At 49.4% G+C, this 14,214-nt stretch overlaps 1 protein-coding gene across 1 annotated transcript in view; it reads right to left on the reverse strand.

The window, feature by feature from the left end:
* Window positions 1–14,214, reverse strand: part of RPTOR (regulatory associated protein of MTOR, complex 1) — a 455,351-nt gene that overhangs the window by 119,142 nt on the left and 321,995 nt on the right. The window contains exons 17-18 of the mRNA XM_015408620.1: window positions 11,084–11,224; window positions 9,046–9,204 (exon numbers count right to left, since the gene is read on the reverse strand). Of these exons, the coding sequence (XP_015264106.1) occupies window positions 9,046–9,204; window positions 11,084–11,224 (300 nt within the window). The remainder of the gene's footprint in view (window positions 1–9,045; window positions 9,205–11,083; window positions 11,225–14,214) is intronic.

A 14,214-nucleotide genomic window follows, 5' to 3' on the forward strand; every position in this document is an offset into this window, starting at 1 on the left:
TGTTTTTGGTTTGTCTTAACCTGGGATTTTGATATTCCCAGATTGCAAAGAGTACCCCTCTTTAAACTGGTTAAAAAATACATCTTGTGTTTTCCTGACAGCCTTCCTCTTTGTTCTGTCCACCAGACCTAGACTGTGAGCACTCTGGGCAAAGACTATATCACATCTGTGTTACAAAAACACACAATGCAGTTACTGGTGCTAAGCATAATTATTGGTAGTAGTGGTACACAGCAATTTATATCCCCAGCATGACCGATGAAAATAAACTTCTTGTTACTCCTTCACCCACCCACAAGTATATTTGTAAATTTACCCTTCTATATCATGCCTATTTTACCAACTTGCTGGGTATACACCACACATTGAAATTCTCAGATTCTGAATTAGTATGTGTTAAAAAATCATCCCACATCTCATTTGTGCTTTTATTTCTAAAGTGCTGCAATTTCTTCCTCTTCTGTCTGTGTTCTCTTACCCCTTCATGTTCTGTCTTTTCTCACTGCCACTTTACAGACATCATACCTTCACTTACTGCACAGTGTCATCATTCTGTAAATATCAATGTGTACTAATAGTCCGTTGGGTGGATTCCTACATGACACCTGTTATCAGGGATGAGCATAAGCGGGGAAAACCTGGTTCAGGTTGTGTCCTGAACCCAACTGCTCTGCCAAACCCAACTGCTTCAGGAAGTTTGGGACATGGGGGGCAGCTCCCCGGGGTCCTAGAGACTCCAAAATCACAGGGCATCTCCAGATGACTCTTCTCTACCTACCTACCAAGTTTGGTGAAGATTGGATTTGAGGGAGGGGTCTGAGTTACGGACCCCCAATCAAGGTGCCACTAGGAAAGTGCTTTTTGAGGAGATGGCAGGTGTGGGTTCTGGAGTGTTTAAAACAGACCCTGTGTGAGCTAGAGGCATCAGACTTGTGGTGGACCTCCCCAGGATGCCCCCTACATGTCCTACAAGTTATGTGCAGATTGGACTTGGGGGTTCGAGTTACAGACACCCAAACAAGGTGCCCCCAGGAAAGTGCTTTTTGGGGAGATGTCAGGTGCGGGTTCTGGAGAGTATAAAATGAGCTCTGTGTGAGCTAGAGGCATCAAACTCGCAGCGGACCTCCTTAGGATGCCCCCCATTATGCCCTGACTTGTGGGATCAGAGTTACAGCCCTGCAAGAAAGGTGCCCCTAGGAAATATCTTTCTTGGAAAATGTTGTCAAGTCTGGGTTCTGGGCCATAGAACAAAAAGAATGGACCCTATGTGACCTAGTAGAGAGGAGACATCAAACTTGCTGCAGACCTCTCTGGGATGGACAGCCCTCCCCCCCCCCAGAAGCATGTGGGAAAGAACTCTTGCTGGCACTGTTGCGGATGGACGTGTTCTTGGCTGGGCCCATCCTCTCTCTAATGACTGGATGAATGCAGGGCCAACCCCCTCTGTCCTCACTTGGGAGCCACCTGCATAGTAGGTGGCTGTAGTACAGGGCAGGGCCGGGCCAACCCTTCCGCTCTGCCTGGGAACCACCCACGCAGTTGCAGGTAGCTGTGTCCCTACAGGCCCACCCTCCCCTCCCTCTGTGGATGGACAACGTGATTATGGGGCAGGGACAACTCTCCCGCCCTCCCCAGGCCCACTCTGTGGACAAGGCTTGTATAGATGTTTAGTTCCCACTTCCTGTCTTGTCTTTTTTTACAGGCAGCTGCAGCCAGTCATCTTTCAGAGAACAGATCACAACTGTAAGGGGGGCTTCGGCTCGAACCCACTGCCAACAGAATCCTGTTCTCGGGAAGGATTGGCTGTGCATGTGCTGCTATCTACAGTCACCTTGGATTTTGGAGCCCATGCCCCACAAACACCTCGCCAGTGGGATTACCTTAGTTGCAAGCCCCCCACTATGTCTTCAATGACAACTGGCTAGCAATGCGCGTTGATGACTTGTTGCTGTGAAGACCCCAGGTAATCCCAGACTAGGACGCCACAGCGTCCCACACTGGAGGGTGTCATGGCTTATGCTACCATAACGGGTTGCCCACATGCACCACATATTCTTGACAGCGGCCCAATAGTCTAGGCCTGTTAAGCGCTCTGCCCATGAAAGGTTCAGGTTGCTGGTGGCTGGGAGCTGGGGCCAAAGGGAGCAAACAGAGAAAGAGAAAAAGAAAATGAAACAGGAAAACCACCCTCCATCCTCTTTGGCAATTTTGAAGGGGATTCAACTCGACCCCACACTTCCCACCTCCTGGAAGGGAAACCCAGAGAGTCCTGGTCGCATGTGGGGCCCCCAGGTCTGTCACTTGGCTGCCAGGTGGGAAAGGAAGGCCATGGCCCATCACATGTGGAACCACCACTGAACAGTGAACCCCTTGGAACTGAACTGGATTGGATCAGGCATTTTCTTCTCCCCCCCCCCCCCCCCCTCCCTTAGCCAATAGCCTGAACTATTTGACCCAGCTCTGGCTATATTTGCTACCTGTCTTCTCACTGCTGGATGACTCATTCCCCTGGCCATTTTCCTTTAGGCTTTGCTTGGCACTAGGGAGCTCAGCAGAGTCTGTCTGGAATGTGACATCTACATTGCAAATGACACAAATGGTATTTCACGGAATGTGCAATGTCCATCAGCCATTGCCTAGAATTTCACAATATTCATATGAAGTTCATGTCAATTGAACGTAAAAGGTCTCTGACCTTCTGCTCATGAAATACTTATTATGGACTTTGGTCTTGAATGAGTTTCCCATTCCTGGTCAGGGGGGAGAAACTGAAATGAGAGAATGGGCTGGAGATGGCAGATTCTGCTCAAGCTCTTGAAACCATTTCCTTTGGGATACAGCAAAGACTGGAAGACACAGTTTTGAAAAGGGTGTGTGGCAGGGGTGAGTGGGAGAAGGAGATATCATGAGAAGGAAGAAAACCGCTGGCTTTAACGTAGTAAATGCAGAAAGTAATGGGATTCTGTGTAAGTTATGAATTTTAAACACTTCCATAAGCTATGTCGTTTACAGCTGGATATGAGCTCTTCCTGACTGAATATGAATGAGGAAAGTCTGGAGAGGGCTTTTGTATTTTCAGTTTCTTCGACTCATATCTAACTCATTTCAGTTGTACTCTAAAACTCTTAAGACACTGCAAACTATTAGATATGCAGCTGTTTACTCCAGTATAAGGCAATGCAGAAATTTACTTCACAGAAGGAAGAACTGAGGCACTGGGATATCATAAAAGGGTGAAGATTTATTTTATTTATTATTTATTAATTTCAACTTATTATACCGCCCTAACCCCTAGGGGTCTCTGGGCGGTTTACAGGGGTGTTCTAAGAACTATTTCTACCCTAGCTAAGGCCACATGATATGGGGGTGGGGGTTTCCTACCAGCACCCTAGTGGTGGGCCCGCTGCGTCTTTCAGGCTCGGCTTTTTCCTCCTTCTCCCGGTGGTCTCTTGCATCTTCACTGGACCGGCTGCTTCCTTGGTGGGACCGTTCCTGGCGCACGCCTCCGTGTCTTGCTTCAGCCTTGGCTCTGTCCTGAACGGCTCCGCCGCGCCCACAATGCATGTCATCATGCGCCGTCTTGGTCTCCACCGCAGTCGTCTGCCGCCAGGGATCGCTCTGCCTCAGTTTTTCACTTTCTCTGCGCCATGCCGTCTAGGCTCTGCCGCCGCCGCCATTGATGTTCTTCGCCTTGATGTTCTCGCCGCTGCTACCACCACATGCCTCGCAGGGGAGGAGGATGCCCCCCACCCTTCTAAGGGTGGGTACCCATTTGCCTACTCGCTTGGGTTTTTTTTTACTTGCTTTCCGGCCGCTGGGTGGGCGGGAGCTGGGACTCGGGCCAGGCGCTCACCCTGGCCGTGGTGGATTCTCGAACAGCCATAGTGGCTGCCTCTAGATGTTACCGGCAGGCGTTTAAGCGCCTGCACCACCGCGAAATGGAGAATGTTTCACTTCCCAGTAAACTGCTCCATCCTCTTTGGCAATTTTGCAGGGGGTGGAGCTGTAAACTGTAAGTCAATTCTGCGCATTCAGAATTGGCTTTGTGATGTAATTACATAGCCAAATTTGATTGGCTAGGTGGTGATATAATATCACAGTCAAAATCTGATCGGTTGGGTTCACAGTAGAGATGACAGCTTCCAGGTGGGACCTGGGGATCCCCCAGAATTGCACCTCATCTCCAGACTACAGAGATCAATTCCCCTGGAGAAAATGGATGCTTTGGAGGGAGGACATTGTACCCCACTGAGGTCTCTGTCCTCACCAGGCTCTATCCCCAAATCTCCAGGAATTTCCCAACCTGGATCTGGCAAGTAGGCCTAGTTTATAGAGCCCAGGAACTTAAGAGAGGGCCAGGAAGCAGGAGCAGCAGCAACTGAGTGGGCTGTGAGAAATACTGAGCAGGCACAAATTAGGGGAAACATTTGTCGCCCACTGAGCCCACAAGCTCCTTCATAAAATGTTCACTTTGGAAGCAATTTTAGTATTCTCATACCATGCCATCAAAATCTCATGCCATAACCAGAACTCAAAATATATTATACGGAACCCATTTTCCCTCTCCAGTCTAACCATTCGTCTCTTGCAATAAAGTATAGTATACTCTGGGGTAAGGAGTTGTGGTCCTTGCTCACATTAGTGAGACAGTGTCCTGACAAAGCACCGTGAGACTTAGAGACACCACTCCTAATTTTCTTTAGTTTATAGCTTGCTATAATGCAGGGTCAGCAAGGTATGAACAAATGAGACCTTCAGATCCTGCTATATGTACAGTGGAGTGCAGCACATTACCTCTTCTCTTAAATGCCTCAGTCATTTTCACCCAGGAAACTCTGTGATCTTGCTCAAATGCTGAGCAGGGATGGAAATATATTGGAGCAGCTGAACCAGCAGAGCTTGCTGTCCTGTTTGAGGCTGACGTCCAGGACTCAAGGCAGCAATCAAGTTACTGCGGCTGAAGCGAACAGTGTATCATGAATGTTACAGCCAAGGCTGAAGGTGAACCAAGGCCTTAAATAATCTTGTAAGGAGGTGGAGATACAGCATTCTCCCCTACAGGAGCAGGCTACCTGTAAATAAAGGTGCCATACCCAGTTACAGTGGCAAGTACTGGGACAGGGCTGAGGTGGTTCAGGGCTTTGAGAGGTTGGTTGAGAAGAGACCTCTGATTCAGCGGCAGGCTCTGGGGTGGAGGGATCAGGGCCCAAGTCCAAATATCAGAAGACAAGTCTGTGTCCCAGGAAGAACAGCATGACTCAGAGTCTTCAGGCTCCTTCTGCACATCAAAGGAGGCTCCTGGAGGTATCTCCTCCTGTAGCAGTGTTAGCTGCCCAGCTGCCTCCTCCTGAGTCCTCAGTCTCTTTGCCTGACTAGGAGGAGTCTATGCTCTGTCCCATGACATTTGCCTTTCTTCACCTGAATGTTTTGGTCTGCCTCCCCATTAAGGTGAATGTGAGGGCCTTAAGCACATGGGTGAAAAGAAAAAACCTTTCCTGGTGCCAGCTCTGGACGTGTTTCCTCCCTGTTATGTATTAAGATGTCCACTACCGCATGCGCCCGGCCATGAAGTCTACCGGACTCACAGACCTTTGGGTCTAGAACAATAGCCACTGCGGATCCTAGCGAGAACCAATGGGAGCGCTAGGATCCTGAAGAGAACCTATCATTACTGGGCCCCTGTACATAGAACCTATCACAGGAATTGGGAGTGTGTTGGGTGTGTGTGCACTAATATAAGCCGGCATCGCGCCGGCTAAGTTTTCTTTGATCACTACGATGTAATTAATAAATGTGAGCTGATTTCACTATGCTACGCCTGGAACTCCACTACTTTTCACTGGTGACAAGGATGGGATCCCGATGAGCAAGCCTGACTCCAACCCGGGACCGGCACAGAGCACCAATCAATTGGACACCGCACCCCGCAATGCTCTCCAGCAGCACCACACCGCACCCCGCTCCTCCGAACATCGCTCTCCGCACCAGTCTCGAGTCATGGCTGCAGCTCCGGGATTCCTTATGGTTTTTGACCAACACATCCAGAGTTCTGGGAAACATGGGTGGACCAGCTGACGAACTACCTCACCTTCCACGACATCACAGATGCTGGTAAGAAGCGGGCTCTGCTAATGAGCTCCTGTGGGGTAGCCACCATCCGCCTGGTCAAGAGCCTCTTAGCACCAGCCAAATGGGAAGACAAAACGTATGAGGATCTACTCAAGGTCCTGAATGGGTATTTTGTGCCAAAGCCCATGAAAATGGCGAGGTAAATGGATCTATGGGCTCGAACACAAGAAGTGGGAGAAGGGGCCACTATATACATGGCCGAGTTACCCCAGCTCACCATGGACTGTGAATTGCCGGGGGTCAAAGAGATCATCCTAACGCAGTTCGTCTGGGGCATCCGCAATCCCAAGCTGCGCAGGAAGCTCATGGGAACCACTGACCTGATGCTCGAGACAGCACTCCAGACCACCAACGCATTTGAAAAGGCGCATCGGGATCGTCCGCCGTCATTTGGGACCCATCAGGTATTGGCAGGGGGTGCCCCTACCTCCTCGGACGAAGAAGAGGCGCTTCAGGTCCATCGGTCCACTCACCGAGAAGCACGCTTGTCACTGTCCGCTGAGGTCTCCAGTACACCGGCGACCTGCACAAGCTGTGGGGAGGATCACAAGCGGAGGTCCTGCTGCTTCCAGGAGGCAGTCTGCTGCGCCTGCGGACAACAGGGCCACATCGCCCGGGCCTGCCACTCCAAGGGACACCAGCGCCGCGCCACCACCCATCAAGAAACAACAGAACTCCACAGTACCTCGGTACATCGGAACCAGGTACATTTCTTACCACAGGGGTCCCCCAATAAGCTGAAAGTGACCGTCTTAATAGAGGGCACCCCGTGCGAAATGGAAGTAGACACAGGGTCCTCCCTCTCGATAATCTCGGAGGAAACCCTTCACACGCTTTGCCCTAAAGGGGGTCCCCCACTGGAAACCACCGAGCTCGCACTAAGGGACTTCCAAAAGAACCCGGTCGCCATTAAAGGGGTGGCCCAGTTCTGTGTAAAATACAAAGACTTTGAAGGGCCCTTGGAACTGGTCATAGTTAAGGGCCGCCTCACCAGATTACTGGGATTAGCCTGGTTCAACGCATTGGGCCTGGCCGTCACCGGAATACAAAATATATCATTGGGCAACTTTAGAAATGTGTGCGATGAGTTCCCGGCTGTATTTGACGGATCACTCGGCCGCTATACAGGGCCACCAGTCACCCTAGACCTAGATCCAGTGGTGCGTCCCCTACGCCTGAAAGCCCGGTGGCCCCTGTTTGCTCTACAGCCCATGATCGAGGCAGAACTTGACCGCCTAGTCAGCTGGGGGTACTGGAGCCAGTGTCCCAAGCAAAATGGGAGACCCCTATCATAACCCCAGTCAAACCCAATGGGGCTGTCAGTATCTGTGCAGACTACAAATTCACTATCAATAAGGCCCTCCAAGATCACGCATATCCCGTTCCAGTGGTGAGCCATGACCTCGCGTCCCTGGCCGTGGCTAAAATATTCGGCAAACTGGACTTGGCACAAGCCTACCAGCAGCTACCAGCAGCTGCCACAGCAGAAGCCCAGACAATATTAACACAACGGGGAGCATTTAAGGTCAAGCGTCTGCCATTTGGGGTTAGTGTAGCTCCGGGGATTTTCCAGAATTTAATGGACCGTTTGCTGAAAGGAATACCCGGAGTACAACCCTTCTTTGATGATGTGTTCATTGCGGCGCCATCTCCCGAAGCTTCTCCAACCATCTTAGAGACATCCTACAGCACTTCAATGCAGCCGGCATTGAGAGAAAAGTGTCTCCTCGGGGTCGCCAGCGTCGAGTTCCTGGGATTCCAAGTTGACGCCCGCGGAATCCACCCCACACCGGACAAAATAGCAGCCATCGTCAATGCACCTACACCCTCCTCAAAACCAGAGCTGCAGACTTTCCTTGGCCTGCTCAACTTGTACCACTCCTTCCTCCCCCACAAAGCAGCTGTGGCCAAGCCCCTACAACATCTCTTGGACAAACATGCACAGTGGAAGTGGGGGCCACCGCAGGCTGTGGTGTTTCAGGTTGTGAAAGACTTACTGACTTACAATGCCGTCCTGGCCCATTTTGATGAGTTTCTTCCCATGGTGCTCACCTGCGATGCATCCCCCTATGGGGTGGGGGCAGTCCTGGGTCACAAACTGACTGACGGCCGCGAGGTCCGGGTGGTGTATTACTCGTGAACCTTGTTGGTGGTGGAGTGAAACTATGCTCAGATAGACAAGGAGGTGCTGGCGATCGTGGCAGGGGTGCACAAGATCCATGACTACTTGTACGGCCGCCCCTTCACGATCCTCATGGATCACAAATCTCTGCTGGGCCTCCTCGCCCCGGACCGCCAGACGACCCAGATGTTGTCTCCTAGGGTGCTGCAGTGGTCTATCTTTCTTGCCGGCTACCAGTATACCCTGCTGCACAGACCAGGCAAGGTGATGGGACACGCTGATGCCCTCAGTCGCCTTCCACTGCCCGTCTACAACCCAGCCCCGCCCCCCACGCATCAGATCCTGCTGTTGGAAGACTGCGTCCTCTGCCGGGTTTGGGACTGATTTACCCAAAGCTGAAAACTACTGGCTTTTTTTTTTTTGGCACACCCCTAATCAAGGCCACAGAACTTGCCTAGCCTAGGCTGTTTTCTAGAATGCTGGAAGTAGCTGTATATTCACACTCAGTGTTAACTTCTTATCCCCAGACTGCTGAGGAGCAAAGAATGATTCATTCCCTATCAGAAAAGAGACATGCCTCCTCATAACTGTTGCTGTGTCATTGCTCTGTGCCTTCCTTTCCCATTTCTTCTCAAAAACTTCAGGTAACCTCCCTGTTTTCATTTCTCAGAACTGCTGTTTACTCACACGTATGGGTGCTGCCATTAGAAAGAGGTCTGCCTGAAGCTACTTTTCAGAGCTTTCCTGCTTTGCCAGCTAGAGAGACAGGGTGTCTTGGAAACATTCAGGCTCACCTATTAGTGAATTCAGTGAGGAGTAGGAGCTGACTCTTCTCATCTTGTCAATGGTCTCAAAAGACAGGATATACTCTTCATTCTCAGGGCTGCCCAAAGTGCTGCTGGCACTGCTGCTGGTGCTCAAGTTCCCAGGGGAAAATGCAACAGAGCTCCCCGCTGTTAAAGAAGAACAAGCACAACAGCATTGAAAGAAACACGTTTCTGAGGATCTCACTTACTGAAGTAGCAACGCACACACATTATGGTATTCACTGCCCTTGGGAGAACAATCAGAAGTTTCCATGTTCTCTCAATGCAAAACATTTTTGCTTCAACAGCTTATAAAGACTATGCACACATACATTCTTGAAGAAAATGGCTTTGGGTACTTTCATTGGCTATGATAATGAATTTTCACCTTGGCAGGTATCATGGAACAGTGTACAGGTAGCCTTTGATACCTTTGAGATTCTCTCTCACAGCAGAGAATGCAGAATAATGGGTAATGACTGCATTCCAGTGTTGCTTTGTCTTGATTATGTTCTGAAAATGTTTTAATAAATGACCTATTTAATAAATGACCCATCTTTGCAGTGTGCAGACAAGAACATAAGACATGTGAACAATGGAGAAGGGTGCAGGAGATGCAAATACATGCCTTACAACATTTTTGGAGCTTGCTTGCCATTTTTGCAAAACATTTTGCAGAGGAGGTCACTCACATTTGACACAAAAAATTCCACTCGTTTAACAATTCAATCTCAGAAGGTTATCAAAGTGCTGCATAATCACAGTTGCTTGGATGACTTTCAGTTACCGAAGCCAGAGGAGATTATCAAATTGCTTGGAAGAGTCCAACTGACATCCTTACTGCTTGACCCTTGCCTGTCTTGGCTGATTAAAACTAGAGGGAAGGCTAGTTGGGTCTTAAACAGAGTGGGTAGTACTAGTCACCTTGCAAGAAAATAACCCTACTTCTGGAAGAGCTACCCCATGATTTAAAACAACAACAACAACACCCCTCTTCTTGGACAAAATTCTCAAGTGAGTAGTTGCCAGACATTTTTAGTCATCTTTGAATAAGATAAGCCCTTTCCAACCAAGCTTTAGGCTTGCATTGGAAAGCTGGAAATTCTGATGTATAACCTTTACCAGGAGAGACACAGGAAGTACATCCATGCTGAATCCTCCTAGATCTCTCAGCGGCTTTTGATACCAATTTTTCCTGGAATGGTTGGCTGATACATGAATTTCAGGTGCCATGCCCTGGTGGTTCCTTTCAACATATGGCTGACTGACTCCAGAAGATGGTGCCAGGGGACTCATGTGCTCTTGTCCATTTCTGGAGATCTGTTCCAAAGGTGAAGGCATCACTAAGCCCTCCACTCCAGCACTCACCAGGTACCAAATTTATTGAGTTGCTAATGCCAGAAAAAAACATTCCCTAATGAGAGTGTGTGTTTACTCCTGACATTTAAAAAACAAAACAAAACAAAACTGAAGCTATGGAGTATTTCCCTTTACCCTCTGCTAATGTTGCTGGGTTTTAATTTTTTACCAATGTGCTGCCTTTTCATGGGTTGCAACAGGGGTTCTATTTTTATTATTGATGCTGCCCCAGGAAACAGTTTCAGGTTGAAGGATAACCATTCCTACATTTCAAAGATGCACAGGTTTCCTTTACAGACTAAGATAGATCTGAAAGTGGACTAGGAAAAAGATCTGGCTGGGGATGAGAAATTAGAGAGAATTTGGAGAGGGGATACATCCAGGGAAGGACCTGTAAGAAAGACTGAAGAAAGTAGGAGGGGTTGGAAGAAAATTTGAGAGTGGTATTCAGTGAACAAACATGCTAATACATCTTCTTGGAAGAGGTTGAAAACACCATGGCAGACTAGGTGTATTTAGGGGACACTGTTCACCACTGTTTAAACAACGAATTGGCTCACTATGGCTTTGGCTGGTAGCAGCCCTTCAACTACAATTTACCCAAATAATTTAAGAAATAACAAGTTAGAGGGGGGAAATGAAAGAGAATCTTGAAAAGCCATCTTACATTCTTCATTCAAGCTGAGGTTCTGCAGAGACTTATTCAAATTCCTTGCTGTGGTGACTGCTCGAATATTCCCATAGGAGCTGACAGAACGAAGTCGTGGTGTGCATGGACTATCCCGCACTGGAGTCAGACTTCCAGTTTCTGTGGAGGCAATATTTAACTGTTACCCACACAGACAGATCAAAAGCAGCTCCTTCATTGTGACAGGGCAACGACATTAAAAAATAAAATAAAAGTGGCATAAAATAAACAGCATCACACCCGCCCACTAGAGAACTGAACAAGAGGTGGTAAGTCAATTTCCTCTCTCATCATCTTCATGCACAAAGACCACTGCTTTCTATGTTTCCACAACATGATTACAGCCTGGAATTTAAACGGAACAGGGCTAGGCTTAGTTAGACCAGAAACAGAATGGCTTCCTGCTGGGAAGCATGCCTGAGACCTCATGGCCAAAGGTGTCCCTTACAAGAGTTTGGTTGAGGAGGGTTTGCCAGGAGCAGAGGCCATAATGTGGGTGGCAATACCCCTGTGGTGGTGGGTGGCCGTGGCACAAGTGTCATGATGTGCGGTGAGTGTCATGGCCGGCGCTACCACCTGGCCCCAGCTCTGGGGGCTGGGTCCAGCCACCCACAGCTTCCAACTGCCCTCCCCTGATGGCATAGACAAACTAAGCACCCTGGCCCTGGGGAGGTGCATGACAACAGCAGCCTCTGTAATCCTGCGGTCACTTGGTATCACAGGGTCCCTGGCTTTGGTGGCTGAGGAGGGGGTGATGCAGACGGAGGACTTGATGTCTTTGGATGGCAGAGAGGGAGGGGTGGGGGCCGTGGCAGGGCAGCTGTCCCTGGGCCAGGTGTCGCAGCTGCTGGTGGCCCAGAAGAGGGGAGGCTGGGGCCTGTGTCCAGCCCAGCTGATCCCACCCAGCAATTAAATGGGAGTGGATGGAGAGTAATCATGAGTGGAAGGAAGCCTTTTCCAAGAGGGCAGCAATGTATGGAGGGGCTGGCAGCACCTATAATGGTACCTGCTGGACACCTGGAAGGGCTTCTTGCCACAGCGAGGGATGTGGGTGAGGGACAGGGGCGCATCAAGAGGGTGCCTGGGACCTGTCTGAGTCTGGTTGGCCCCCCTGGCACCTCATGCCCCTCCTCCTGCTCTGCCTTCAGTAGGGGTGATGCAAGTTGGCACAGGGACACCCTCGATGCATGGGCACCCTGGTGGACGCCAGAACTGGCAGTGAGAGTGGAAGCACCCTCACATCCATATTCTTGTCTGTCATCACCCTGTACGCTCTGTGTGTGGAGTGCCACAGTGGGGGTCTCTATGGGGCTGACAGGTAACACCCCCTCCCCACTGAGAGGTGGCCAGGCCTTGTAATGGGAGCTGGTCTCTTGAAGGGTATGAGTGCAGCAGAGGAGGTGTGGCCTGCCCCTCTTCACCCCTTGCCAGTGACAAATACTTGGCTCAGCCTCCTCGACTCATGACTCCCAGTGATCCTGCCTGCCCTGTCTATCACGTCACCTTCACCTTACAACAAAGCCAGAACAGAATGCTGCAGCAGGATTGCCACAGACACCACTGCAGCAGTGCCTGACAACACTGTTGGGGCAAAACCTTTTTTCCCTTTTGGCCACTGCATAACTATCCCTTTAGGGAGGCGACTAGTGGCACCGCAGCTGGCAGCCGTAGTGCAGGGACAACTCAGGATAGCTCTGTAAATTACTAATTTTAGGGAAACAATTGTACTTTCATCTAAATGATCTGACTGTAGATATTCCAGTGTTCCCAGAGATTACCTGGGCTGTTTAATATTTAAGATGACATTTAATGAAATAAAAGGCCAGCAGCAATTTGATTAAGAGTTTTTCATTTCTAAAATGAAGCAAAATGCATAAGAGGAGGAAACAAAAGGAAGAGGGCATAGAAAAGCATGTAAAGCCCACAACTTTTGAACTGTAGAATAGGGATAGGCAAGAACCAGGAAAATGCAGTTCGTATCAGCTCATGGTGTGCATGGTTCATGAACCACGGACCACCACAAACTTTTTTGATACTAGATGAATTAGTTTGGTTTGTGAGGTTTGTCACACAGTAGAACACTCCATCCCCTGACATGCTAGAGACACCGAACTTGCAGGAGATTTCTGGCTGACTTTCTTCTACCTGCCCTCCAGAGATGGAAGGACAGAAAGACAGACATGACAAGACTTCTGACAAGGGCTCTCCAAAGAAACCCCACGACAGTTGGTGGGCACCCCAACCCCACAAGACCAGCGGAAATCAGAGTTTTCCATTTAAAGTGATTAATGATGCAACCTGTCTTGCATAATGAAGAAAGACTGTTTACAGTTTCTTCCCCAGCCAAGAGTTTATGGATTGAAGTGTTGATGTATGTTCATACAGTGTGTACAGATGTACCTGCCCCAGGAGGCATGGGCTGGGGTCCAGTAGGGCAGATTACAGGCAAAGTTGTAGAGAGTAACTAAAGTCCAGTCCAAACATCAGGGGTTCCAGAATGCAGGTTTACCAAAGTCCAGTCTAGAGTCAAGAAGTTCCAGGCAGCAAGTCCAGGCCAAGGTCAAGGGTTCCAGAAAAGCCAGTTGTCAGGTTCAGTTCAAGGTTGCAGAGGTCCAGTAACAGCAAGGTTGGTGGCTCAGTAGCAAAGTATACTTGTTACACCCACAAACTGCTGCTTTTCCCAGCTGAGTTTATAGCTAAGTCTTAATGAGCTAAACTCCCAGCCAATTCCTTGGCAGTCATCCTGAAACTACTCATTTGCCTCTTCAATTGACAGCTTGCATTTCTTCTCCTTTCTTGCAACTCTAAGCACCTCTGCCTCAAAGAGCCCAACCAGGGAGAAGCCCCACTACTGGTTGTCAGTAGTAAACTGGGAGGTCAGGAGCAGTGGAGATGCCAGGCATGCAATGGTGGAGGAGTTGGCAGAGGTGATGGCAAGAGAGTGCCTTGCCAAGTCTCCTGAGACCGCCGATGCCAATCCCTTGTAGTACTGATCACAGAAGGCTATCATCTGATCTGATCTCTCTTGCAGGGTCATAAGCCCTGAGTCCACCTAACACCCAGACCCCAGCAGGGGAGAGAAGTTCACAATCAGGAGGGTATAAAACGTG

The sequence above is a fragment of the Gekko japonicus genome, unplaced genomic scaffold (assembly GCF_001447785.1).
Source record: "Gekko japonicus isolate JY-2015 unplaced genomic scaffold, Gekko_japonicus_V1.1 scaffold57, whole genome shotgun sequence".
In the NCBI taxonomy this organism is placed as follows: domain Eukaryota; kingdom Metazoa; phylum Chordata; class Lepidosauria; order Squamata; family Gekkonidae; genus Gekko; species Gekko japonicus.